The sequence below is a fragment of the Anopheles coluzzii genome, chromosome 2 (genome assembly GCF_943734685.1).
Source record: "Anopheles coluzzii chromosome 2, AcolN3, whole genome shotgun sequence".
Lineage (NCBI taxonomy): Eukaryota > Metazoa > Arthropoda > Insecta > Diptera > Culicidae > Anopheles > Anopheles coluzzii.
Genome location: NC_064670.1, coordinates 83,856,173 through 83,882,531, shown reverse-complemented (window position 1 = coordinate 83,882,531; position 26,359 = coordinate 83,856,173). Strand labels below are relative to the sequence as shown.

The window sequence follows — 26,359 nt, the reverse complement described above, 5'->3', positions numbered from 1 at the left end:
CGACACATCGCAGGCGTCACTTGAATTCTGCCCCCGTATCTCAGCATGAACGCCATGAATCATATTTACAGTTATGAGTATGATTCGCAGTTAGCATCGAGCGCCACTTCTAGCGGGCCGCGTGGTCATGAAAATCCTTGACTTTAGCGTCTAATCTATCTGTCAGCCGGTAAGGCCATCATTACTAGTAAACATGACGACGTCGACGCCAGCACCTCGGCGCACCACATACCGGGCAAAGGGGACAGAGTGTGTGCGCGACGATGGAAGGGTAAAGAAAAGGCACCCGGCTTGCACTGCAATTATCCGGCATCCTAATGCTGGCGTTCGAGTGTTCGGAGTCTTTAGTTATTACCGTCCCAGCGCCTCAAAAATAGTCCACGGTCCTACGGATGTGTTGCCGGCAGTATTTTTGTGTGTGAGCTATGTTTGTTTCATTTCGTTTTCGATGCCCTTGAACTTCACAGCCCGGTAACGTCAAGCGCAAGCGATCGAGAGCATCAAGAAGGATTTCAGTCGTGCTGCTCAGTGTCAAGCCCGACGAGGTGAATCGCAAATCAGATGACCAGATGTTGCCTGCACTGCAGCTTAGCGAACGGTACCGAACGGACGGGCTGCCGTTTATCGAATTCAAACTATCGGTGAACCATTTAATGCTGAGCCGTGAAACAGATAATTAAGTCGTTGAGACCCTCGCGTATAGAGCATTCTGGCCACCTGCTCCACAGAATCACGGCCTATATTGTAATGCACTCAGGCGGATTGCAAGCGTGAATGCTGAAAAAAAAATGGAAAATAAAACTGCGCTCTCATTCAGAACTGCTGACGTCGCTTTTCTGGCCATCCATCTATTGCGTCCACGACCTGACACTGGAGCTCGTAACGAACGACTTTGACATTTAAACTGCTCACTTTACGATCAGCTCCCGTACCGAAAATGTCGGCACGACCGGCATCCTATTTCATCTGCACCCCATCCGTTTGATCCATAGAAATGATACACCAAACACACAGATTCGTAAAATTGGCGTTGATGCTGCGTGGCCAGTGACTTTATGAGCGGTGTAATTAAAGTTATAATTTTAATTAACTTCCATCTTGACCTACGCACGCATCGCATGGGCAAATCTGGTACACGCGCGTACAGACACCGTACACGATCTTTTGCGGCATTGGAATGCTATTTGTCATTCATCTTAATAAAACATCGCTACCGGCTTACTTTCCTGACCGAAAGTGTACGCTTGGGTTGGCGAAAATGACGGCTTTCTCAGCTGTAGGCATTGCGATGCGTTCATCGCTTGCCGCAGCGTCGAAGTCGTTTTTCAATTCAACCGCCATTTAGCGCATCATTTGCAAGCACTTAGTGTCGATTTAGCTCTCGCATTATTTCCTACTTGCTTCATTACATTTTCCTTCACGTTGTTTCATTTTCAGGCTGCACAAAGGTTTACACCAAAAGCTCGCATCTGAAGGCCCATCAACGAATTCATACCGGTAAGTGAAATTAATTTAGCGTCCGTTTGGCCATTGTACAAAGCTAATGAAAGACTTTACGCTTTTTGAAGCCGCTATTTAGGTGTACATATGTTACTGAGAAGAGTAATGGTGTGTAATTTCGGGAATATGAGTACAATAAGCAAAAATTACATGTTTATGTGGGCTAATTTTTATTAACTTTGTTAGCCTTGACTGAGTACACCAATCACTTTGATCGGTATAATCAGTGACCGATAAACGATAACACTCATACATGAAGCATTCATTACATAAAGCTTACACATGATACGTAATATATAATAATTACATGAAGTAAGTTTTCAAACATTACAGACTGATAATCAATTTTTGGCTTTCCAATTCCGATGTAAATAAAACACCGTCACTACAACTTTGATTTCTACAGTTCTCTTCGATTGGCTACATCACATTTTTCTCGAGGTATAAATGCATTGCCAAAATCATAAAGAAACATCCAGGCCGACTCCAAAATAGGTCTCGCACGAAACCATTCCCTTACGAAACGCATCACAGTATTTTCGCACCCGCTCACGATTGTAAACGAGCACGAACGGTTTTTCTTTCGCACGCCGGAAGGGAGTCGTTTTCTGACGATGCCGGGTGGCTTGACCCCCGTCAGAGGAACGAATTGTTTCTTGTCCCGGTTTTACATCCATCCCGGGCGGCCTGGCGGGTATCATTGCGTGATTCTGACGGCGAAGGCGAACGGCCATCGATCGAAAACTTTCCTCCATCAATCGAGGCCCGAGCGGCTGTCCGCCGCTGTCTCGAAATTTTCGATTTCGTCTGTCAAGTGAAAGTCATTCGCAATTGTGAGCCGACGGTATATTCTTCCCATTGTACCTGTTCGGTGCCGGCCCCGATAGGGACCCGGTTGCGAAAACGGTGGATTGCGGCAACAAAAGAATAAAAGCAGTCTTTCACTCACTTGCTTCACACGCTCGGCTTGACCGTGCCCGGGCGGCATCTTTGCGCAAAAAGGGGTATCCCGTGCCCGTTGCGCTTGCGCGACGTCCTGTACACATCCCGGCCACGTTGAAATTGGGCCCCCACCCGATCATGTCGAGAGCCTTTCGCGCCTGCTAAAGAAATGCCTTCATCGGAGCTATCTTCGATGAGCTGTGCAAATGATTGACGGTAGCAGCGGATGGTTTTGACAGCTATTGGCATTGGAAAATGGTCAGAACCATGGAGCACTCAATGGTCGACTGATGGACAGAGAGAAAGAAGGGGAAAGAGGAAAGAGAAATCCTTTCCGCACCAGCAAAAGTAACAGCGATTGTAGCTCGGCCGCGTCCCGCCAACCGACGCGGTGCGTGATAAGAGAGCTGTAGCGAGGTACGAACAAAAAATGAGGTAGATTCCATCATTCCTGCCGGCTACCGGTGTGTCCTAAACGGTGCTGGAGTATGTTTTCACCAGCAGTAGCACCAGCACGAAAGGTACATGATTGAGATGTTTTGGAAAAGCGGAGTGAAGAAAAAAATTAATGCAATTGGACGAAATTCCGCCTCGTAACGTAATCATGCAATGCGATGAAGAGTACTCTTGTTTTCTGAGCTACATTTTTTCTTTTCTTGGGGTTCATTCAAAGCGAGAGGAAGATTGATAGCAGGAGATATATCACACAGCATTAATTTTGAAAGGCAGCTAGTGAACAATCGAGCCCAACCATTTGTTTTACAATCCGGTTTTGAAGGTTTATTATGAGTAGTTTTTTCCAGTTTCCGTTACACGTTGACAGAAAAGCATAGTTTATAGCGAGAATGAGCTTTCATCATGCTCTTCATTTATTGCGAAGGAAAAAAATATTATCCGACTAGCATTTTGAGAATGAAATTCAATATCGATATTTAACTATGTTCAATTGGGTCACAAACAGAAAAAACCATTTCAACAATCGCAAAAAAAATAGCCAAATGTTGTGTTTACTTCTTTCATTATTTTCATTTACATCATTAATTGGATTTATAGCTTATGAACCATTTCAAAGTGACTCATTGCAATATATATCAGAATACTTCCTATTCCCATGGCTTATTCTTTGAAGAATTTGTTGCATGTAGTACAACAATCTTTCAATTTACGTATTCCCTCTACTTGTCCGTCGAATTGCATACACATTTCTCTGTACGGCGCTTAATGAAAAGCCCAATCACTTTTCAAACAAGACTCGAAACACACTGCTGTGTTGAATTTACAACCTCCTTTAAGATTACATTCGAAACAAGCCTTACACTTTTTGGAACAAACACCTAAGACACTTATCGACAGCGCTTTTTAGCAAGAAATTAAAAAAAAAAAAACACTTTCGTCCAGCACACATCACGCACCACCCTTTGCTCGTACGCAATCCGTCGTGATCATTCCGCGATCAAAGCGCTGAACATTTATTTAGTGTTGCCAATAATTAATTCACCGCCGTACGAAGGGGTCTCGACAATCGAACGGCGTCCATTACACGCACCCGCCGATGGAAACCGATCGAGTGATCTACCCTTTCTAACCATTCCGCGCGAATGCGGAACTGAATTCGTAGCCACCTTCGACATCCTCTCCGCTCCCTCTGCGCCCTGATCGTACGCTACCAGCGCTAACTACGCAAATTTGCCACACTTTTCAGACTCCACGTTCGCTTCAATCAGTAGTAGTAGCCCGGGGACTGAAACGGGAGGAAGGACATGCCCAACACCGACCAACGTTCGTTCGTTCTTATCGAGCAGCAGCCCTCTTGCGGCTGTTTCAGAGGGCTAGCGATTATTCTCCCCCGTTTTGATTGCTGCTATTAGTTAGCGCTTGGCCACGATGTGTCGGTGTGTGAGTGTTTGTACATGTGCGATCACATACGCGCGTATGTTGTGTGCGCGTGCAGTGTGAACTACCAGTAAGCAATACCTGTCTTTTCACTGCATAAACACTGCAATCGATTGCAGCCGATAGATTAATGAATTCTCTTACGTGTGATGGCGATAAACGAAAAGCGAACGAAAAGAATACCTGATACAGTCCAAAAGGTGTACTGTTCTGTGAAGGTTGCTTTGAAAAAAGAAAAAAAATGGTAAAAAAATAAATAAAAGCCCTCCAATACCCAAATCCTTATCTCGTGGATCTAAGATGCCGAGAAGCCGACTGGATAGAGCAAAACTTCCATTTATAAGAGCTGCGGTTTACACATACTGCTATGTCACAACAGCATTTTTCCATCGCTCACCGATGTGTGCGAGGCAACACAAACAGAAACGAAGTAAGATCCATATCCTTGCTTTCAAGCCTGCGTGCGGACGGCAACGAGCAACGGGTGGTCGTAGGTGATCAACTATTCATAACATTTTCTACCCTTTATGGCCGTTTCGTATATCACCACCATTTGCGTAACTGAGAAGGTCCATTCGATCGTTTCAGTTGTGAATTCAATTTTTGTAGTTCACACCAATCGTTCTTCTAGCATGTTTTGTTGCTGCCCAAGAACGCTGACGCTAGAAGAAGAAAGCAGGAGATTAAAAGTAACCCAACGCACAGAAGTATTCGACAAGTTGCCTACCAGTATGCTCAGCGTCAAGGGAAGGAATGGTGATGTTTAAGTGATTTTGGAAGCGAAAGGAATATGCCCGCGGCAATAACCAGCCTCCAACACTCAGCAGACCGCACACTCAAGAATTATGATTGATCGCTGCCGCGTGCTGTCCGGAGGCATTCTGTCTCCGGTTCGATGATATTCCAGTATCGCAGCAACACCGGCAGCCCTCGACAACCATAAGTATCATAAGCCTGTACCGTTCCCTTTTCTCTCTCTCATCCCCTCCTCCTTTCCTTCCTTTGCCGACTTCGGTCATTCACAATCAACCGTTGTTGTTGTTTAACAGGCCTGAGTCGAGCGTTTCTTTCCGGGCGCTCGAGCTGATTCTTGGATTTGTGAAGCAGACTAAAAAAAACTAAGCTCCAAAAAATCCCGATGGGTGTCAAGATTTGACGCCATTATCGCGATCAGTTATTTGAGAGTTCCGCACACCCCGGAGCTATTCTCGCGATTAGCCATCGGTATCGATTTAAAGGGAATTTCGATCTCAACACTGCTCCCGGCTATATGCCAATTCGTCTGGGAGACTGTTTCCACCTCGCCACGCGGCTGCTCTGGTTCGTCGAGGCCAGTGCCAACTTTGACGAGGCTCGATCAATTAGGCCTACGTTTCGGTGACCTATGGAGACCCGCTCAATCTAGCTCCTTTCCTTATGGCTAAATGCTTCGGTTTTCCGTGCTACCGACCCAACCCGACCGACCTACACACGTCCTCCGGGCAGTTATAAAAACAATAAAACAACATTTAATTAGTCGTCAAATACTTTGCATGCCGTTCACCAGCCCCCGGGTGGGGTAGGGCCATAATGGTGGGGAAACAAAATTTACACCGATGAAAAAATACACTCAAACTTCATCATCCGTGAAGGCAGAGAGATCGAGAGAAAGAAAGATCAAACAAAAACAAAAAAAAATCTCTCAGTACAAATTGCAGCCCAATGCTGCTGGTTCAACAAGATGGAAATGTAAGAATGACGATAAAAAGGGATACTCACGAGATTCGAGATACACGGTTAATGAAGTTCCATTTTTTCGGCTGGTAAAAGTGAATATGGGCCATAAAATTGGCACACGGCGCAATAATGATATCTTACCCTCGGGGGGAGAGTAGCAACAATTTGGATCGCTTTCGACACGGTCCGATTCGACCTGATCGTTGAGACACTGATTTTTCGTTTTATTTCACTTGTAAATGTTAAAACAGTCCCCATTGGGAATGGAATTGAGCATTTTTCGTATCAGAAAGTCAAATATGGGTCAACGTGAGCCTAATGGTTACAAAGTGATATCAGCAAATAAGATAAGATCATATTTTACGTAATATGTCAAAATGTCATCCATATGTCAAAACCGACGTAGTTTAGCTTTATTTGGCAAAAATCCTAAGTAGTAAGAGAACTTCTCTATTAAGTAAGTAATTTGGGAAGGACAAGAAATATTGATAAATAAAAACAGTGATGAATATTGGGGCTTGAAGGAAAATATCGGCTGGTCTTGCTCTTAAGCCATGATCATCAACAAGCCAAGTCAGTAACCTGCAACGGTCGGGAAAAAAATAAAAAAAATCAAATCCAATATCCTAGTCGATGACTGCAAGTTTTGCTGGTATCATAAAAATGTAACTGCGAACAGTGAACCCTTAATTTGTACCGTTTGACTTGCGCCTTTGATGATTTATGTCCACGTCTATCTTCATACCTTAATATGCTGCAACACAATACTCACCCCGTTTGTTCGTTCGGTCGTTCGTTAGTTGGAGGCTACATTTGAATATTCAATTATGGGGTAGCTCCATTTTATACTATTTTCGAAGCATATAAGCCCACCAAAAACACCCACCTCCCCCTGCAACGCTACGTAAAACTGTCTCTTTAATCCTCCTCTCTAGCTCCCTTCGAGGTTTGATCCTTAACCTTCGATCAACAACACCTAGCGAAGACAATAAAATGTTTAATCTCCTATACGCCCCTTTACGCTCAGTTACTTTTTTTGCTATGAGTGTTACTCGTCACACAATGCAATCAAAACATATAACATTTTTTCCATCTTTCCCAAACGCTCACCTCCAGCGAGGATGCTGCGGGCGAAAACGAACCCAAGCACCCTGGGGGAAGGAAAGAAGCAGATAAAAACAATTTTATTGTTGTATATCAATTTACGCGCCAGCTTAGCCCTATTCCGACTCCCAGCCGTATCGATGATTCGTGTCCGCTCGAAAATGCCTTGACCAGTTTCTAGAACTTCAACCTCATAAGCCACCCCATAAAACTTTACGATAGGTTCTCCTCTCACAGGGTGCAGGGATCTGTTTTATCGATCCCGCTGATTTTTTTTTTATGTTGTACTATGAAATAGCCTATTATTTGGAATTTTTCCACGTTTGCTAGCATACGGTTGATTTTGCCTTATATCTTGCGCTTCGGTTTGGTCGTAAAAATTTGTCCGATTAGCAATAAATTGTGTAATAATTGGTAATGCGAGGTGCACGGTAAATGTCTCACGCTCACCCACGGTAATGCATCGTAAATTATGTGCAAATTAATGCAACTAGCATTCATTTCGGTGTTGCAGTGTAGTCAACCGAGACTCACAAGAAGACCGCTGTGTCGTCTAGCCATCTATAATACTTTGCTCATTGCACTACTTTCTCTCTCGCGCTTTCGATTCGAAGTTCGACAATCGGCTACAAACACTTCAAGCTTTACTATTTGAGTCTCAAGAGGACGCTTTACAAGATTGTCACAATAAATGTAACATTTTCTTCGCCGGCCGTACACATCCCTCATTTGGGACGTTCAAAGCTTTCCGATTTTGAGTGCCCTACAGTTTGGGTGTTGCTCGATGGTTGGAAGGCAAAAAAACAAAATCACCCATAACAAAAAGCTCGTTCATGTCAATAAGGTGTGAAATCGATAATTTATATTGGATTTTCGCCTTTAAATCGTTCATGTTCCTTTCTCTCTCGCCTCACCATTCATTGCCACCTCCCGGTCACATCAGCCGATCGATTGGCGCTGGATTATTGAGCTATTTCAAGTTACGCGCCTTTAACGGGCCCCAAAACTTCCACCGACCTTGCGTCGCGGCTTTTAAGCCGCTTTGCCGCAGCATTTCGGAGACCTCTTCGAGCGGTTTATCGAGTGCACTGCCCGGAGCCAATTTGTTCCTAAAGCATCTCGACGCTAGCATGACGCAAGGGAGGCGAAAAAAAAGGAAACCCAATCGCTTTTTCTACCGCATGGGCGCATTCTCCCACGGCCCACGCGTTCGGGACGAGGGGTTTGATCTGCTTTCGATCGGGTCAGCTTTGTTGATTCCGTTTGTTTGCACTTACGCTCAAGATTAACCGACGCTAGTTGAGTTTACTTTCTGAGTGATGTGCGCGCTTTAAATTTGGAGGCGCTAAGGGACATTTTCGAGTGCCGGGTCAAATGTTTGTCACGATGGTCTCTTATGTCCAAAATCGGTACAGCTATCCAATAAACAAGTTAGTTGAGTAGAGAAAAGTACTACAATTCTACTGACTTTTCTGTTTGTTACTGAGTTTTTACCATCTGCTGCAAAAAACTTAAATCACTGATAGTTTATTTCCAAAGAAAAAATAATTTTAGCCTTAAATGCCTAAAAATGTAGGTGATTTTAAGTAAATAACACTAGGGCCTATTATTTTCAACGCATCTTCTTCTTCTTTGGCTCAACAACCGTTGTCGGTCAAGGCCTGCCAGTACCACTTGTGGGCTTGGCTTTCAGTGACTAATTGATTTCCCCCCATAGCAGGATAGTCAGTCCTACGTATGGCGGCACGGTCCATTTGGGGATTGAACCCATGACGGGCATGTTGTTAAATCGTACGAGTTGACGACTGTACTACGAGACCGGCTTCAACGCATAAGACATACAATATTAAGAGTATTTAGTGTTTAAGAAAGAAGTGTTTTAAGTTCCATTCAGTTTTATTTGCAGAAAACTTTCATTTCGGTATGAAACATTAGCTAAAATAATAATAGTATAGAATGTACGTAAAAAGTTTTCATTCGATGCGGTTAATAAATCATTGTAGAAAAAATATCTCAGAGAAGCTACGAACTAGTTTTTTCTCAAATAATGGTCTGTCCTGTTCAATGTTTGTAAATATTTGGAACACTTGTATCACACACTCACCACTATGCGTGTCATTGTTTGTCAAGCAAATGATAATTGACCCAGCTAAAAGCATCTATACACCGCAATCTCGACCAGCTAGCGTTGCTTAAATTGATTTGTGATAATAAATTTCCATAACACTATCAGCATCCAATCTCACACCGATTCGAAACGCGCGCTTAATCAAATAAATGTTAAACCCATCGTAAACTCGCCCGCCCGCATAAATGCTACGCTCGTCATTTGCCAACCGGCCGGATCAGATCAGATGAAATAGCAACAGAGAGGCAAGGGATATACGAAGATAATAAAAAAAAACAAACCCCCCAGCCACTTGACACGCCCCGATGCCAAAGATGTGCTTGCTTTTCGCCTTGTCCTTTCGGCTGAGCGGAGCCGACCATGTTCAACATGCTTTAGGGGTCACAATGTCAACCGTAGATCACCGAATATCGCACAATAAATAATTCCCCTACGCCTTGAACGCATCTCTTAGCTGAGCGATAAAGCAGAACCACGAGAGAGAGTCACTCAAGTGGCCACTCGCGCACGCATACACACGCGCAGGCTCTTGTGCCGGAAGCCGGCCGAAACCAAGATCGAGCAGAAATCGAATGCTGGCATAGAATGGAAAAGATGTACAGAGACTCTTCAAAGCGTTCGGACGTTCACTCGGCTGCTTTTCGCCTGAAGCCAAAAGATGAGCATATCGAGCGAAGAAATAGAAAACGCAAACATAAAGCCTTTACATAGGGAACACCGGAGACAACAACATCAAAACGAGAATGAGAGAGAAAGAAAGTGACCGATTCGATGAAGAGAATGGCAACAATAAAGAAGCGAAGCAGCAAAGAAAAGAAAAGAAGAATAAAGTACGAAAAAAAGTGTAAAACCGACAACGAACAGAAAACGGAACGAGCGAAAAAGCTCAGCGAAGATTTAATGAATGGAATAAATGAATGAATTTGTACAACATTTCCTGCTTCACCGGTTACACCAGGCGGCTCTCCATGTTCCGTTGTTTTGTGCCGCCTAGTCAAGGGGACCATCTGGGTGCGTACATCCCGCCTCCCCATTCGTTCTTCGTCTGCTGCCTCTCGCTTCCTCACTCTCCAGCTACCTTCAAACCACTAGATCGATCTTCCTGACCAGCTCACCCAGCAGGCACAGCATCACATCACTTATCAGTGACTCGTTCCATCATCCATTCCATTCCAATCGTTCGAGACTTGTTTGTGGGGGATTTCATCAATTTCCTCACGGCCCGTTCCGTCCCATTCGTCGATCTCTGCGTGGTGTGTTGTCTTCCCTCGCTTTGCATACCCGTCGACCCGTAGCGGCATGTTCAGAGCATGCAGAGCTGAGCTTATTTTATTTTTATTTGGTGGTCATTCACCAACATCGCATTCACCAAACCGAACCGGCTCATCGTCCCCCTGCTCAAAGTTTACATTTTGTTTGAGTGCCACTGGCACAGGTTAAGGTGAAAGACGCTTAGTCGTTGGTGAATAGTAGTGCCAAGTGTGCGGTAAACTTGGTGACAAACAGGGAGAAGAAATGTGTAGGTTTTTTTTTTAGCTTTCTATCTTAATCTTTGCATTACGCTTCAAACAGGTTTCATCTTCATTCAAGAAACGCTAAATGCATCCATTCTGTGCAATCCCACCCAAGCGCTGATCGTTTTACGTACCACGAGTGTCGATGAAAGTCGGGGAAAATGAGGCGATCCGTCTGTACCATTTCCAGTTACCAGTTTCTTCACCTAGCACTAGCCAACGCCATACACAGCGGAAGGTGCTACATATTAAACGATTTACCGATGCATCAAGATCCAACCACATCGTGATAGCGATCCCGTACACGTTCGGCGTTTCTTAGTCGAGCCAAAAATGCAACATGTTCAGATTGGACCTGTTCAAGATACCTGTTTTTCTTCCGTTTTGAGTGCACCTAAACCCGAAAAGTGTCACCAAAAGCATGCCTCCCTCGATGGAAAGGAGGGAAGTCCCGAGGGAGGATGGTGGTAATTTATTTAATGTTTTGAAACATAATACCCACTGAAATAACGAGTGTTTTATTTTCGCTGCGTACCCACGGCGCTATATATGGAAAGTGTTCATCCCCGGGGATGGACACGATAATTGGCCCAAAATTTATGTTGTTCAATGTGCCGGCTCAGTGCGTGATCTTGTTATCTCCTCGTTTTTAGAGAGAAAAAAAAGAGAAAGAGAGAGAGAGAGAGAGAGAGAGAGAGAGAGAGAGAAAGAAAACTATCTCGATCGCATCGCTACTCGGTTAATTTGATGTTGGTAGAGTGTCAAAATTGAGATCTCCTTCATATTTGGTGTCATTTTTACACTTGCTTTGATGAGCTTTCTTACTACATGATATGAGAAAAGAAGAGTCTTAAATACGAGATTTAAACGCAATTTACTACAGTTTGATGTGTGGTTTATATTGAAGATTGGTGTAAACTGGTAATGCATTTATCAAGGAAAGACAACGTGAACTGAGTTTAATTTGAATTTGTAGAGATTTAAATAGAACATTTATCTACATATTTTTATTTCTCCGTATATTTTGTAAAAACGCTTAGATCCCATTTTAAACAAAGTTTATCATAATATACATCTCTTTATTAAAATGTGTTATGCTTCTTCGTTAAATATACGCAAGAAGCTTTAAAAATTATTTGACGTTCAACATGAGTCTTCTTGAATCCTGCAAAAAGCTGTTAAACTACAGCAAGCTTCTGATTGAAAAGCGAATCATGATCGTGTCTCGTTGATAAATCACAAATTTTCATTCCCTCGAGAAACAGGCGTAAGAAGAAGCGATAGACACTCTGCTGAACATCCACAATTTTTTAGTACACATCCACGTTCATAGCTGTTGGCGACAATGACGACGACAACAAGCATTACTAATGATCCTGCACCAGCAGACAGTGTGTACCAGCCGAGACATGACGCGCGAAACTTCGCGACTACCCGAGCTAGGGGTACGGAATGGAAATGGATTAAAAATGATCTGTCTGATTAGTGGCGCGTAGGTTTTTCAATTTTCGAACTTCTCATGATTCCCTATGAAACTGCTGCAACTAATGCCCCCGGTGTAGCTACAGTGGGCAATTGCACCCTCGATTCGTTGCCAGCGAGAAGTGGCTGGTAGCATTGTGTACGGAAATTGAGTAAAGGGAGACGTGTTTTCCTCCCGCCATTCGCCGGGGCTAGCCACTGTGATCCGATTGTGCGGTATCTGGCTAGTGGTGGATGATTTTCTCGTTTACTGCGCTACTCGCTCACTACATTTTCAGCCACAGACGAGTCCCGCTGAATTTTGTTTTGTTTTGCCATTAGGACGCATTCGTCGACTGTATACCACTGCTGGGGCTCTGGCAAACTCATCCCGATGACAGTTGACAGTTCTGATCGGTAGGATAGTTGGTGTGCCCGCCCCCGAGTTTGTCCCGAGACCTCGCGCCCTCGTACGTTAGAGGCAGTGATGAAATCAGGAAGATTTACGCGATCGCAAAAAGATTGATGATGAATTTTCTCTACACTCAAATGCGCGGCCAAACGTCTTCTGCGCCGGAGTGACATCGTGTGAAGTTTGCGGAGGATATAGGCGATCGTACTGGATCGCTTCGAAGAGATATTACTAACGTCGTGCGGATGATTCATACCGTGTCTTTCCGTACAATTTAACCATTTTGCATTGCACCAGTCTCGGTTTGCGATTGACTAATTTATTATTTACAGTGCCCGCCGCGGCAGTACGTTCAACCCACCTGCATAGATCGCCTGTGCAGATGATCAACAAAGCAAACTTTGTGTGTTCGTTTCCTGCTTCCAGTCGATTGCTCGCGGGAGGTGGTGATTTGGGTCAATCCCACAGAGGGAAATTAGAAACGAAATATCATGCAACATAATTACCTGCGCATGATGATGAAAAACTGTGCAATATGTAATGTGTCAGAAGGAGAAACCCACGGGCGATACATTATGAACATTATCTTAACCGGTCGGTAAAACGATTGCATACATTGTTCCTTAATCGCGCACGCGATCGCACAATTTCCTGCCGTTAAATGTGAACTCACCCAAGATAGCGCGTGCTATCGTTTGCACTTCAGGTACGGTTAGCACACGTTAGTAACTGATACAACGATTCAGCATCAGAATACATTTTTATTCTCATATTTATGTCACCCTGCCGATAGCAATTTATCGATTTTAAAATGGACAAAGTTTCCCCTTGCTCTATGGTAAATTAGAAATAAAACGATCGCTTACTCATCACCACTTTCCGCGGCTCAAAAATAGATAATGTCTAGGCGAACATTTTTGCCAGTCCATAAACCCGACGATGACCAGTAAGGTCAAATTCTGCCTCCAGTGAGCGAGAGACGCAGGGCAGAGAAGTCCATGGCTCGTTATAATAAACCTCGGCTGGCACATTCCATTCGCGCCTCTAATCTCGCGCCCCCGATCAGCTCTCGGATCTGGTCAACTGGCAGCGGAAATCGTCATCAGCGTCACCTGGACATGATATCCGCTCGTCTGTTCGGGGAGGCTCCCGCGGGTGGAAGGAGGAAGAAATCCAAACTTATCGAGGCATAAATTAAATTTTTTATTGCTCATAAACTGACCGACAGTCCGATCGTGCCCGATGCCGGCGTTTGAGGTGTCTAAAAAAATCTAGTTAAGTAGATGTCTTCTCCTTACTGGAAGAAGCTGTTCGCGTGCACACATACACTCAGCCATATACATGCGTACGATTACACACGCACTTGCTGCTCCGGCCGCTTGAATGAACCACCCAAACTGGAAGCTCGATAGAAACCGCAGGGACCGCAGATGAAAGGCGATGAAGAAAATTCAATAAGAATCCATAATCGTAAATTATGTCATATTTATAGTCGTTTAAAGTATGCTCATGCGGTCGCGTTTTATTCACGGAAGGGGTTAAGCGAAAAAAAACAAGGCTCGTTGGTGGGTGACTGAAGACTCTCCGCACACCTTGCCACATGCTTCCGCGATAAGAATCCGGCCGTTTTTTTTTGTCTGTGTCGCGTTCCGCAAGACACCGATGCGCATTTCTTTTCCAACCAGTTTCATCTCGCCTCTGGCTAGTTGTGCTCTCATTTATCCCACGTCTACCTGCGCACCGGGCGTGATAAGCGTGACGAGGTTCATATCTATTATTTAACGCTTCTGAATCCATTTATCTCACACCGAGTCCAGCCGTGTGCGCCACGTCGGGGACCGCAGGCCAAACTTTGAAATCACAACTTCTGATTATCCTCTGGAAGCTGGTCATGGTGAGCAGTCGAATCGTTTGTGTAGTTTGAAGAGAAGCGAATAGGAAAAGGAACCGAAACAACGCAGTCGATTGGCAGGTTGTCTGCACAGGGACCGCACAGTACGGTTTGCGCCCTGCTGTGTTTGATTTGATTTTGTGTATTGGCAAATTAGTTAAAGGTAGACAAACATACGAATAACTTAAGGATGCTGTTAGGGCAAATTTCCAGCTTCATATTGAACCTGTTTCACAGAGCTTTGTTAATGTTGCTTTCATTCAGAAAGCAGTGCTGTGTGTTATTTTTTACTGTTTTTAAGAAGAAAATATGTAATTTACATAAAAAATACAAACTCTCTGCCTTACGACTATCCACATAGGGTTTATGTTGAATTGACTTAAAACGATAATTAACCTTCTTTATGCAACACGCTACCCGCGGTAACTCCTTCAAAACATTTCACACGTTTCATTGTTTCCGGCAGCATTTAACTTCTCCGCCTTTGGTGAAACATTAAAAGCCGTTGGTCATGATCTGTCCCTGCCTTGACTTTCCTGGCCTGAGTGCTGCACGTATCGGCATCGCGATTTCTGACATATGACCTCTCGAAATCATTATTTTTGTTAATTTACGTCCCCGCTCGGCAGCCAGTGTCACCTTTCTTCAATAATTTAGAATAAAAGGATATTTAACCTCGCCGCCGGCAAAACAGCTTCCTGCTGAACCAGCAATACATAAATCAACGTCCAGCCACGTCGACAAACCGCTCCATATATGGACACCACGCGAGGTGGATGGGGCACAAACATTAACCTCCCCAAAAGCTATCCGCTCTTCCTTCGGCGAGGCTAAACCGATCCACTTTTCGGGCGATGATTGAATCTTTCAAAGGGAAAGATCATTTCAATCGATTGGACGCTGAAAGACTACACTGATGTGTTGTTTCAAACGTTTTTCGGACTCATTAGAGAGACCTCATCACACAAAACCTCACACGAAGTCAGAAACCAGGCCGGTGTGTGTTTAGTTTGCCCATGGTTCCGTCAGGGTTGTTTCCGAAAGCGATCGTGTCGATAGCACTCGGTGTCCTACATTTCGCACCGGTGCTGCACCGTAGGCTTTTAGTGAAATAATCCAGTAGCTAAAACACCGCTACCCCGAAGAATAAAGCCCCTAAATGCCTTTGTACTTTGTCCACTTTTATGATGAATGATGATATTTCGGACAACCGCTTGAGCTGGCTCGAGAGCGCGAACACGATGTAAGCAGCAATGCTACCTCAGCAGCTCGTACCAGCCGTTGCTGGAGCGATCGAGCGACAACGGTTTCAAGTGACTTCAACGAGTGTTGTTGTTCTCAAACAAGCATCAGGCGACGAGCGTGAGAAATTTAACAACTTCATAGACGCTCGCGTTCCCGCGTACCCGCGATCGTAACCGGGTCCGCGCTAGTGTCGCGCATTAATTTTGTACCACTTGGATCTTGTCGCATTTGTCCATCGGTTTTCTATTATTATTAATTCCTGTGTTTTCAGTATCGCATCATATTTATGCTCGAAGGCAACACGGTGCGATAGAGTAGCTTGCTGGTGGTGACAAACGAGCCCGATCGGGCGACGTGCGGCTGGCGACGGGTTCGCAGCCTACATGAAATTCATATTTTCATAAAAACCAGTTTTATGATCTGTTTGTTTGTACGTGTTCGCTTACGGGACACTTTTGCTGGAGAAAATAGTGACGTATTGGAAACTTTAATACGACGCGATAATAAATAGCGTTTTACTTTTTTCCTTCTGATTCGATGCATTTTATTCAATTTTGTTTATTAATTCCAACACATTTTACACGTGCAAGACATTTTTTACCCATCGTAGCTACCCACATTACTCAACCGCTACTGGCGCCAACGGAAGGTGAAAATCATAAAAGTGCCGAAGCTTCTGACTACTCGGTTGACTCAAAACATTACGAATTACGGCAAACCAAACGCCAGCAAACGTGTCTGTTTGACTTTGTCTGTTTCCACTCTACGGGTCGGTACGCTTTACTAAACACCCCGAATGTGGCTAAACAATAACCCCCGTACACATCGGGACGATCCACCACCAAGTGCTGGCGATGTTGATTTTTGTAATACACTTTTACTCTTCTCGCTAACGGTCAAAATAAGTTTTGCCATCCCTGCTGCCTTATACCCTAAAAAGCTGTTAAGTAGATATTGGCTGCCCTCTTGTGCGACACAGTCCATTCATCCAGTGCAATCCCTGCCCACCTCCAACAAGCACTGTTCCAGAAGTCGTTAGCAACGGGTGAACGGACCCAGGACTGGAAAAAAACCTCCACTTTTCGCCGTCATCGCGTTCCTCGATACACGCGTTCCTTTTCGTTTGGTGCTGGAGGAGCTGTAAAGTGACAAAATGACATGTCTAGTGCTCTTACGTTTACACATGCAGAGTGCCGAGTGGATCTGAAGTGTCCGATATCAAGTAACCACTAGAAGGGGAACAAACACGGTACGCTCGTTGTGTACCACTCGCCGTTAGCGGTGTTTATAAATCAAAAATACTAATAAATCGGTCTTACTACAGATTCTACTCCACTACCACTATGGTACTGTGTGTTCGAGGGTTAGAGGTATCCCGCTAAGAGACACCAAGTGGCAACCAGAGGTGACCGAAATAAACTGTGGAGGTGGATTTTTTTTTTCTTCCCAAAGTAGCCTATCGACCAGTGCGCTACGTTCAGCACTAAACCGAATTCTCTTGCCTTCGTCTTGCTACGGACACCCCCGGGTAGATCCTCAACCCTTTGGCTAGGCGATCATTTTGTACTACTAGGGTGTACTGTACAGTTGGCGAAAGAAAACGGACGACCTCTCGGCGATCGGCGATGCTTATCGAAGGGGTGTACATTTATCAAGTCGGTGGTTTCACTTTTGGTTTCTTCTTTAAGTAGGGTCAAGTTAATAAAGCTGCCCGTGATCTGTTGAGTTGGCTTTGCGCGATAGAAAATACAGGTGTCCCAGCTTGATTTTGCTACGTTTTATGCAACATCTGTACGTCAGCTCGTGGGAAAATCGGCAATAGAATTAATCCGTTTAACGAAACTTTAATCGCTCAAATCTTTTCTTTTCGATGTATAAATATTTATTAGTATCTTGAACAATTTACATTTACAGTTGGTATAGGCTTTAAATTTACTGCTAAAAACTGATACAATTCAAGGTTTTGTAAATGTGTTGACAAATTAAGTGTAACTATATAACATAAATACACACACGTTTTGAATACTTATCTAAGATGCATGTATGATACATACTAGAGAAAAAGTATGTTCCTGATAAGTTCCTGATCGATAGCATGTGCAATATGGTGCAAATAAATTCATTTAACTAGTGTTCAATGATACACATGTAGTGCGCAACAAATTCTTCATTCACTGGTGCATCTATGTATATGACGCAAAACATGTGCATTTGCTAAAAGATACAGAAGAAAAAAAGGTACAGGAACGAGTAACACACGAAAATAAAATATTCACTGCGTGTAACATTACGAGCGAAAAGAGCATTGAGAAGCTTTCATCTGCCAGTTCCTAGTTGAAATTTATTGCGCACGATCCATACTCCGGTTCAGTCGTACCCGTAATCGATTGCTATGCTTCTCATTAACAAATCGCGTGTGTGTCGGCGGTTGTAAATTCCAAACTAGCTTTCCCACTCCCTCAGTCTCCTCCGTCCTCGCCCCCGAACCTACGGTCCTGACGATCCTAGACGAATGACGATACAGCATGCAAGTGTCGGTTTATTGTCTGGTATACACCTTCAACATGGTCATTTTTTCCTTACCCTTCGGTATCCTCGTCATGACTTCCCCGTACTGTGCAGTATCAAAGCAGTTGCAAGAAGAGCGAGAGAAAGAGAGCGAGATAGATGAAGAAAAAGAAAGAGACAGTACGATAGAGTAGTAAGGGAGTATACGAAGCACTAAACATATGCAGTTAATCATATTTCGCTACGGCTACGGCCCCTGGGTTCCCATGTTTGTCATTTTTTACCCATTTTCGACCGATTTGCTTCCTGGCACAGTGCCTGACCCGGGCCGGTCGCGCATGCCACACGCCGCCACTAAAGCGACCGTTCAACAAGTTCATAAATATCGATTCGTGAACGTGCGACTGGCGGCGAATGTGCGAGCCGATCGCGGCCGCGGCAAAGGCTTTGAGGGACATGCCAAAAGTTAATTAAAACCGAATGTACCGAAGAGCGGTCGCCATCGCGCGGGCAGGCCCCGTGCCATTCGATGCACAGGCACAGGTATAGGTGGAGCTGGTGCTTATCCCTAAAGGGACTTTGAATAATTGAATGAATGAGAGCGAATAAATTGTTGCTACTAGAGGCTGCAACTATGCTGCCACGGCCTGTCGTACGCTGCCAGTGCCATTATTTCCTTAACGAAAATGCTCCAAATCCTAGGTCACGATTGGCCAAATGGAACGTAAAAGAAGAGACGTACCGTGAGCTTAACATCATTTAAGTCCTGCTGATGTTTTTTTATATATTATTATACTGCTAAAATACAAACAACTACAAATTAACTCTATCATTTCTTATTCAGTTTTGCAATGATCGATAAAAATAAGCAGTAAATGACGTTACTATCTAATAGCAAGTACTATCTCATGTAGCTTTATTTCAAATAAAATGTTATATGTTTATATTGCATTTTTAAATATGATTGGGTAAAGGTTAGACAACAAAATTTGCTCTTCAATAAGCCACCATGGAAAACAATAAGGGAAAACGAACTAATAGTATTTTATTCTCTTTCTTGTCGAAACACACTACCGTGTCACAGAGTTAAATGGCTATAGATTTCGAAACAGTCGATACAAAATGCAAAGCCAAACAGTAAATATGGTTAAAAATTATAAAATACTCTTATTCATTACGACAAGCAAACTATTTTGAATAAGAAAAACAGTTCCCTGTCGAGTGCCTTCCAATGAAAACCGCATTCCAACGCAGAATCGCACCATCGCACCATTCATCAGTATCAACCCATACGCAACCAATGACTCCAGTCCGGTAACATTGAAAAAACTTCTTCGTGAGTCACTAAGGACAACCAATTCTGGACCAACACCACCGCAAGAAGCAGCAACGTTTGATCTTGTTGATATAAAGCTGGTTTGTGGCCGTGAGCATTTCACCCTCGATATGATATTAAATTACGATTTAAATTACTCGTCAAATGAAGATATGCAACTGCAACACTCGTTTTGCAATGAAAATGTTACATTTTTGCATTGATTTGTTTTCAGGGCGGTGACTGCGATACTGAAAAAAAAACAAAATCTAAGCAAAATCACATCCGATTTGCGGCTTGATGGCTGTTTCAACATCCTGCCATTAATTGCACTCACTTCCTTGGCAACATGTCCACCTTAATGAACTGAATTGTTCATTCCGTGAAGCCCACACACTCACATAATGGTGCAAAAGTTTTCGACGTGTTGACAGCACATCGACAGGGCTTCGGGGCGCAACGCAAACAAACGCCATGCGAATGTGTCGGGTGATAACAGTCTTGACGGGTCTCCCGAACCCACCCACTACCCTAGCTCTCGAAGCTTAATTAAACGCCCGTTTTCCGCGAGATCGCTATCGTGTTAATGTATGTCAAGCGGACCCGACCGCGTCTACTAGATCTACTGCCGATGCCGAATGAGTACGGTTTGCTAGGAAACGTAACATAAAAGTGGTTTCGATGCTTGTATGTGTGTGCGTGTGTGTGTGTGTATTACGTACGAGAACGGTTGAGGCATAAGCATAGGTATCAATCGATCGACGAACCGTCCCCGCTCAGTAGCCAGATCATGATGGTTCATTTTCGGGGATCTTAAACTATTTCCTTCCCTTATGGCTCCCCCGGTCCTTCAGCAAACGCTTGACCCAAACGCAATCAACCGCGAGCGGTCACTTTCCATTGAATGTTCGAAACGGTAGACAAATTAACCGAGCACCAGATGGGAAACGACACAGATGAAGAGAATGCGCACAAAAAAAAACACAACAACGGCCGAAAACATTCAGCACGAAAAGGGAAAGAGCCCGCCAAACGTTAACAATTAATTACTGTAGTAAAACACGCAGTCAACACCCCGGGGGCATCGCCATGTCTGCGCGGTCGAGAATCTGCGAAATAAAATTACCTTAAGTATCTCACGTACGAGATACGAGATACCGTTTTCCGTGCTGCAGCTTCCCTCTTCCGTGCACGGGTGCCCTTCACCGAACCCTGTTGCCCGTTGCTACTGACCAATGGGCTATGGCGCGGCCCGAACCGCGGGTAACCGGTTTGCTTTAGCCGCGCGCGTTGACACAGATTCGATCCTGCTGATAAAGCAAACATTACCACTTTTTGCAACGGTTGTTAAGCATCTGTGCACGCGGTGCGGTGCAGCGACACAACAAAAGAAAGCGCACCTGATACGCGGCGCGTCGAAGGAAAGCGAAATTGGAGGCCCGCGTGGCCGCGCCGAACTACGGCATTAGCCTCGAAATCGGGTGAAATAATGGCAATCAAGATTTGCTTCGATGCGCGATCGATAGTAGCCGTTAATGAACGATTGCTCCGATAAGCCCTATATCACTTGTTAGCTCGGCGGGGGCACGGCTGCAGAAAGCCACCGAGTCACGATTGCTTGTCGGACATGGCAGTGGAAGGACACGAGATCTAGGGAATCTCTAGATCGGAAGCTCGTGCTAGATTGTGTCAATGGAGATGTGTAGCGTTAAGCAGACGTGAGCAAGAGGTACAAACACAAGAACGATCACGATGTAGGCCTGCTGCAGCCTTTTTACAGTGATAGTTGCCCGTCGTTCTGGAGCAACACGACCCGGCGGATGGACAGCAGCGACATCCAAGTCACCACCTAACAAGCCACCGTAAAGCAAGTGCACCAACAGCAAGTGCCAAAGTGCCTCTCAAGTCACGCCTCGTGGACTATGTTCGCTGGCAGAGCACTTGTCTCCTCGCATGGAACGATCGCACGACATAGCCCACGGAAGATGTTCAGGCAAGCTGCTCGCGACCCGTACCCGGCCGTACCGGGCCACGGCAAATGGATGAGCTTAAATGAACGAAAGAAAATCGCGCAGTGCGATGACAAGTTGACAACGACACGGGAAAGAATTTTCTGCATCGTATGCTCTACACGCGTCATTCTTTTTTTTTATTTTTTGCAACAGGAAGCTTCAGCGTTTGTCTTGATTGCTCGCTCGTGGGGTTTTTTATCCTTTCATTCTGACGTAGTTTTTATTTGCCGATGTGCGCGCGTGTACACCAAACGGAAACGACATCAGCGGGGTAATGTTTCCGCAGCTCAGCTTGCGATGGCAAGGGCGGTTGATCATTTCCCGGAACGCGGACGCGGACCAGCAATAGTATGGCGGGCAATTGATGCAATTATGATCACGAAGCGATTAAGGAGAATGGATCATTTTGTTAAGCGATACGGGTCTGGGCATGGGCGAGCCGAGCGCCCACGCAAAAGCTTCGAGGTGATTTCAAATTTCTCATTGCTTTTTATTTCTGCAGCTACGTACTATTATTACCTGCGAAAAGAAGCCTCCAAATTGCGTAAGGTTCACTTTGTTTTACTTCCATCACCAAGAAAGAGAAAGAAGATCGGCAATTGTTTACCATCTTTAAAAAAAAGTATTTTTTGATGCAAAAAAATGGCCTACAATACTGTTAAGGGTTTTAATGATGATAATATTAATTCATCACATGATAATTACATCAAGAAGACACACATGCCAGACATCCTTACAAGAAACTGAAAATACAAATCTTTGTATTGGTTTGAAACGGAAATAAAGTCATTCGGACATCAACCTTAATGATACCTAATCATTGCGCATACTCTTTTCGCTGTGTACCATTGGTGTATCGAAATGTAGCAATTTTCCAAAAATGGTTGCTTTCACCTGACGCCCTCTTGATTATCACACGCATCTCGCACGTGCTACGTGGGTCAAGTCCAGCTCCAATGTCTTCATGCGAAAAAGATAAAAAAGAGTCATTTGGCAATCATCCTTCCAACACCCACGTGGGCTCTTGCAGCTAGCAAAGCATTTCTATAGCTTCATGACGCAGGGAAACATGCTTTACGATATACTTATCGTACCTCGTCTGCCTTTGGTCGGCCTTTGGTGTCTTGTAGAAGCATATTAAAGATTCCTTTCGCATCTTTTGTGTTTTGCTGTTCTCCATGCCCCAGACTCTGCCCATTGTTGATACGGTATACGGGGTAGAAGAAACAGCGTTTTGAGCCCATTCGAGTCGAATATAATTTGCCACGGTTCATATAATGGTCGTCATTGCCGGTGGTTGCGTTTGTCTTGCGTTCGATGTTGCCCTTTTTCCCAGTAGAACAAAACCAACAAAATGAAGATAGGGTAAAGATGCACAATACATTATTATGATCTCATGATGCATTTTATGTGTCCTAATCTCAGAGATGTCGATTGTCCTTTTTGCTTACGAACACTCGACGCGATGCTCCATGGGTTTTACAGTATGATAAGAACACACTAAGGGACGATATTATTCGTCTCCGTCACAGACCGCTGCGTCCAACGCAGACTTTTTCTTCAGCTCAATATTTTAACAAAAATGAAAGAAACAAAATCCCGTGTATACCCTCTTCCCGTGAGCGTTCTGGGACGATGTTTTTACATTTCCGCCAAATCGGCGTGTTTCGCGCTGTTTGCTTTCCGTTTTATGCTGTCCGTTTCAACCCTTTGCCATAGTCACTCTGCTCCCTGGGCCAGTGCGTTTGTGCTTTTTCTCCTCTTCTTCTTCCGCCTGCTTCACTCTGCCTAAAATCTCCCCAAACTAAGGTTCGCAATGGGTGGTCAAAGCCATCATTCAACTTGACCCGATCCGTCGTTCCCGTCCCGATCCACGGACGGCGGCGGGAAGAAAAGGTGATCGTTTAATGCTCACTTGTGGTGCCGGTGGTGCGGATTATTAGTTCAGCGGTCACATAATCGTTTTTAAATTAAATCCACTTAATCATAGGCGTCATTGGTCGCTTAGACCTCGTCCCAGTCTCGCTCTCCGCTAAATATTATCCGCCTGCTCCATTCACTCACTGCGGTCATCGTTAAATTTAATTCATAGACGAACAAGTGGATATCTCCATCTTCACTTCTGCTTCTATCCCTTGCGCAGGGGTTCATAATTTTTTTTTACCTTCACAGCGAAGTACTTCACCGTACGGCTGGGGGTTTAGCAAAGTGAAGAAAAATGATTGCAAGATCTCAAGACGCGTCAAGCGTCAGATCCATTTGCAGCTGAACCGCGAACATAATTAACATTTTATCACCCCCGAGACGTCTCTTGGCCAAACTCGATCCCGGTACCTTTGCGGGGAACGGGAAACACTAGCACACTCACACTTTGGCAGAGATCGAAGAAAAGGAAACTAAAATCACAACTCACTTCAATCAAAACTGAGCCGTTTATCATTAATCACGCGGGGCGAAAGTACGCGAGCGCCTTTTAAATAGAACGCTCTAGTACAGCATATGAAAGCGCTGGAAACAGTGCGATCGATCGCGGTCCCATTATGCCGGCTTCTTTTTTTAAAGTAATTTACATCTACTTGCCATCCTTCGTGGCATGACTGCCAATTTGCTCTCTTTCGTTATCGTTTGCGAAAATTATTATTTTACATGTAAAGCCAGTCTCGGTTCTATTCAATCACTCTGTCAAGCATCGATTATTATTGTTCGGCCGGTACTGGAGCTGGGTCGATTCCGTCCTGCAACGCTTTTGCCGAGCGAACTGCAAGACCACGAGCAAATTGACAGCGATATCATTAACCGTGCCGCTTAATGACCGAACTGTCAAACGGGTTGTATACATGAATTATGTCATTTGATATATCATTTATTTGCTTTCGAAACATATCATTTACCAAAAAGCATTCTCTTCTGCATGACCTGAAGCTCTGCCAGTGGTCACTCTTGAAACATATTGGGGCACATCTGGTTAGTTATATTTTGAGCAATTGAACAGTATTCTCACTTTTGGGTTAGCAACTGATCATTTCAAAAGTCGTAAAATTATAAAAAATAGAATAAATTTTTCATATTTATTTTCAGTGAAAAGATACTAAATAATAACATTCCAATGAGTCAAAGGCAAACCCCCGAGACCCCACTACCAACGCACATTAAATTGAATATGAACTTTAGAGCACAGTTATTGGAACAAATGTAAAGTCTTTTTAGTCGTTCATTACAAAGTTCAGACGATGTCTCTTGATGCTCTTGAAATATCAAAAGAATTCTTTAGAATTATTATTCCAAATGTATAATTTTCGGTAAGCTGAACACAAACTGATCAAATGTTTCCTTGGCATTAGGTCTAGCATACCTCTTAATTCACACGTTCCATCCTCCCTGTTGCGTCTCTTGTACAGCGGACAAATTTAATGCCCGTGTAATTGTAGTCGTACCTTCCGAAGCAATTATTTCGCCAACAGTACCCAAGAGCATACAAATTAATCACAAATTGAGAGCGGAATGCAGCGGGTCAATAGAAACGCACGAAAAAAAGGGTAACCCCTGTGATACTGGACGTTACAGAAACAAATTACACCGCCACGGTGCTCTACCGTAGCAAACAATATCGATTCAGAAGCGAGGCCACGTTAGCGAAAGACAAGCTGAATGGGTTTTTGATTTATAAACTCACACCCGCCCGGGCAGCCATGGGCCCCGACACCCGTTCGATCCGTTTAATGGCGAATCGAAGGAAAAGGTAGCGAACGGTGTCGTACATAGAATGCCGGCATGCTGGCAGCCTCCATCAGCATAACATCAAAACAGCCACCATACGGGCACGACGCACGGCACATGTCTGCGCGTATGGCTTTTTGCATTGACCGTAGTGAGCGGGTAGTGATGTTTACATACAGCGAAACACTAAATCGATCACAGCCCCGATCGCCCAAAACACGTCATCGAAGCCATCAATACGAAGGACAGTGCAATATTTCACAAATCGGTTCAGTCCCGAAAAGGGGGAAGCCCGACGGGGGTTTTGCCGATGGCCAGCCAGCGGTCGACACCCGGTAGAGTGTCCAATCACGCTCAAGTCAGCCTCATGCATACTGAGCTAAACTGGAGAGACCCTTTCCCGCAGCTCGATCCTTCCTCCGTTCGGTCACTGATAAAAGCGATCTGATAAATGATCGTGCTTTTCCTTCTACGGACCGGTACAAGGAAGTAACGGCGGCGATCGACAAGCGATAGGGAAGTGTAGGAAGGGTGTTTTTTGGCACCTGGAAAGTAGCATACAGGCAGTGGCGTGGCGTGGCATGCATGCACGATTTCTTCTCACCTTGACGTATGGTGGAGGCTCGTTGTCCCGACCCATTAATGGGGCTTTTAATTGAAAGCAACTTTTGACGGCATAAACTTACAGTTGGGCCTACTTTACATGCTAGCTGCGTTATATTTCGTGACAGTAAATCTTCTAATGTGGTCATATCCAATCATAAGCTAAATCCACCACCACATGCACAGACAAAAATGGTTAAAACCCTTGCGTTGCAATCGTAACCCACGCTCTGCGCACACTCTGATCAATTGCGGCGACAATCCGCGGTATCTCTCTCTGGGTCGATTTGTTTCCCAAAAGGTCAATTCTGATACCATTCATTTCAAAAGGCTATCGAGCCGAAAACCTCGCCGAAACCATTAGTCGCAATTCATCAATGTAAAGGGAACGCGATACT

At 44.4% G+C, this 26,359-nt stretch overlaps 1 protein-coding gene across 1 annotated transcript in view; it reads left to right on the top strand.

Moving 5' to 3' along the window:
- Positions 1-26,359, top strand: part of LOC120950630 (dendritic arbor reduction protein 1-like) — a 101,481-nt gene that overhangs the window by 59,409 nt on the left and 15,713 nt on the right. Inside the window, exon 5 of the mRNA XM_040368820.2 lies at positions 1,438-1,497. Within this exon, the coding sequence (XP_040224754.2) occupies positions 1,438-1,497 (60 nt within the window). The remainder of the gene's footprint in view (positions 1-1,437; positions 1,498-26,359) is intronic.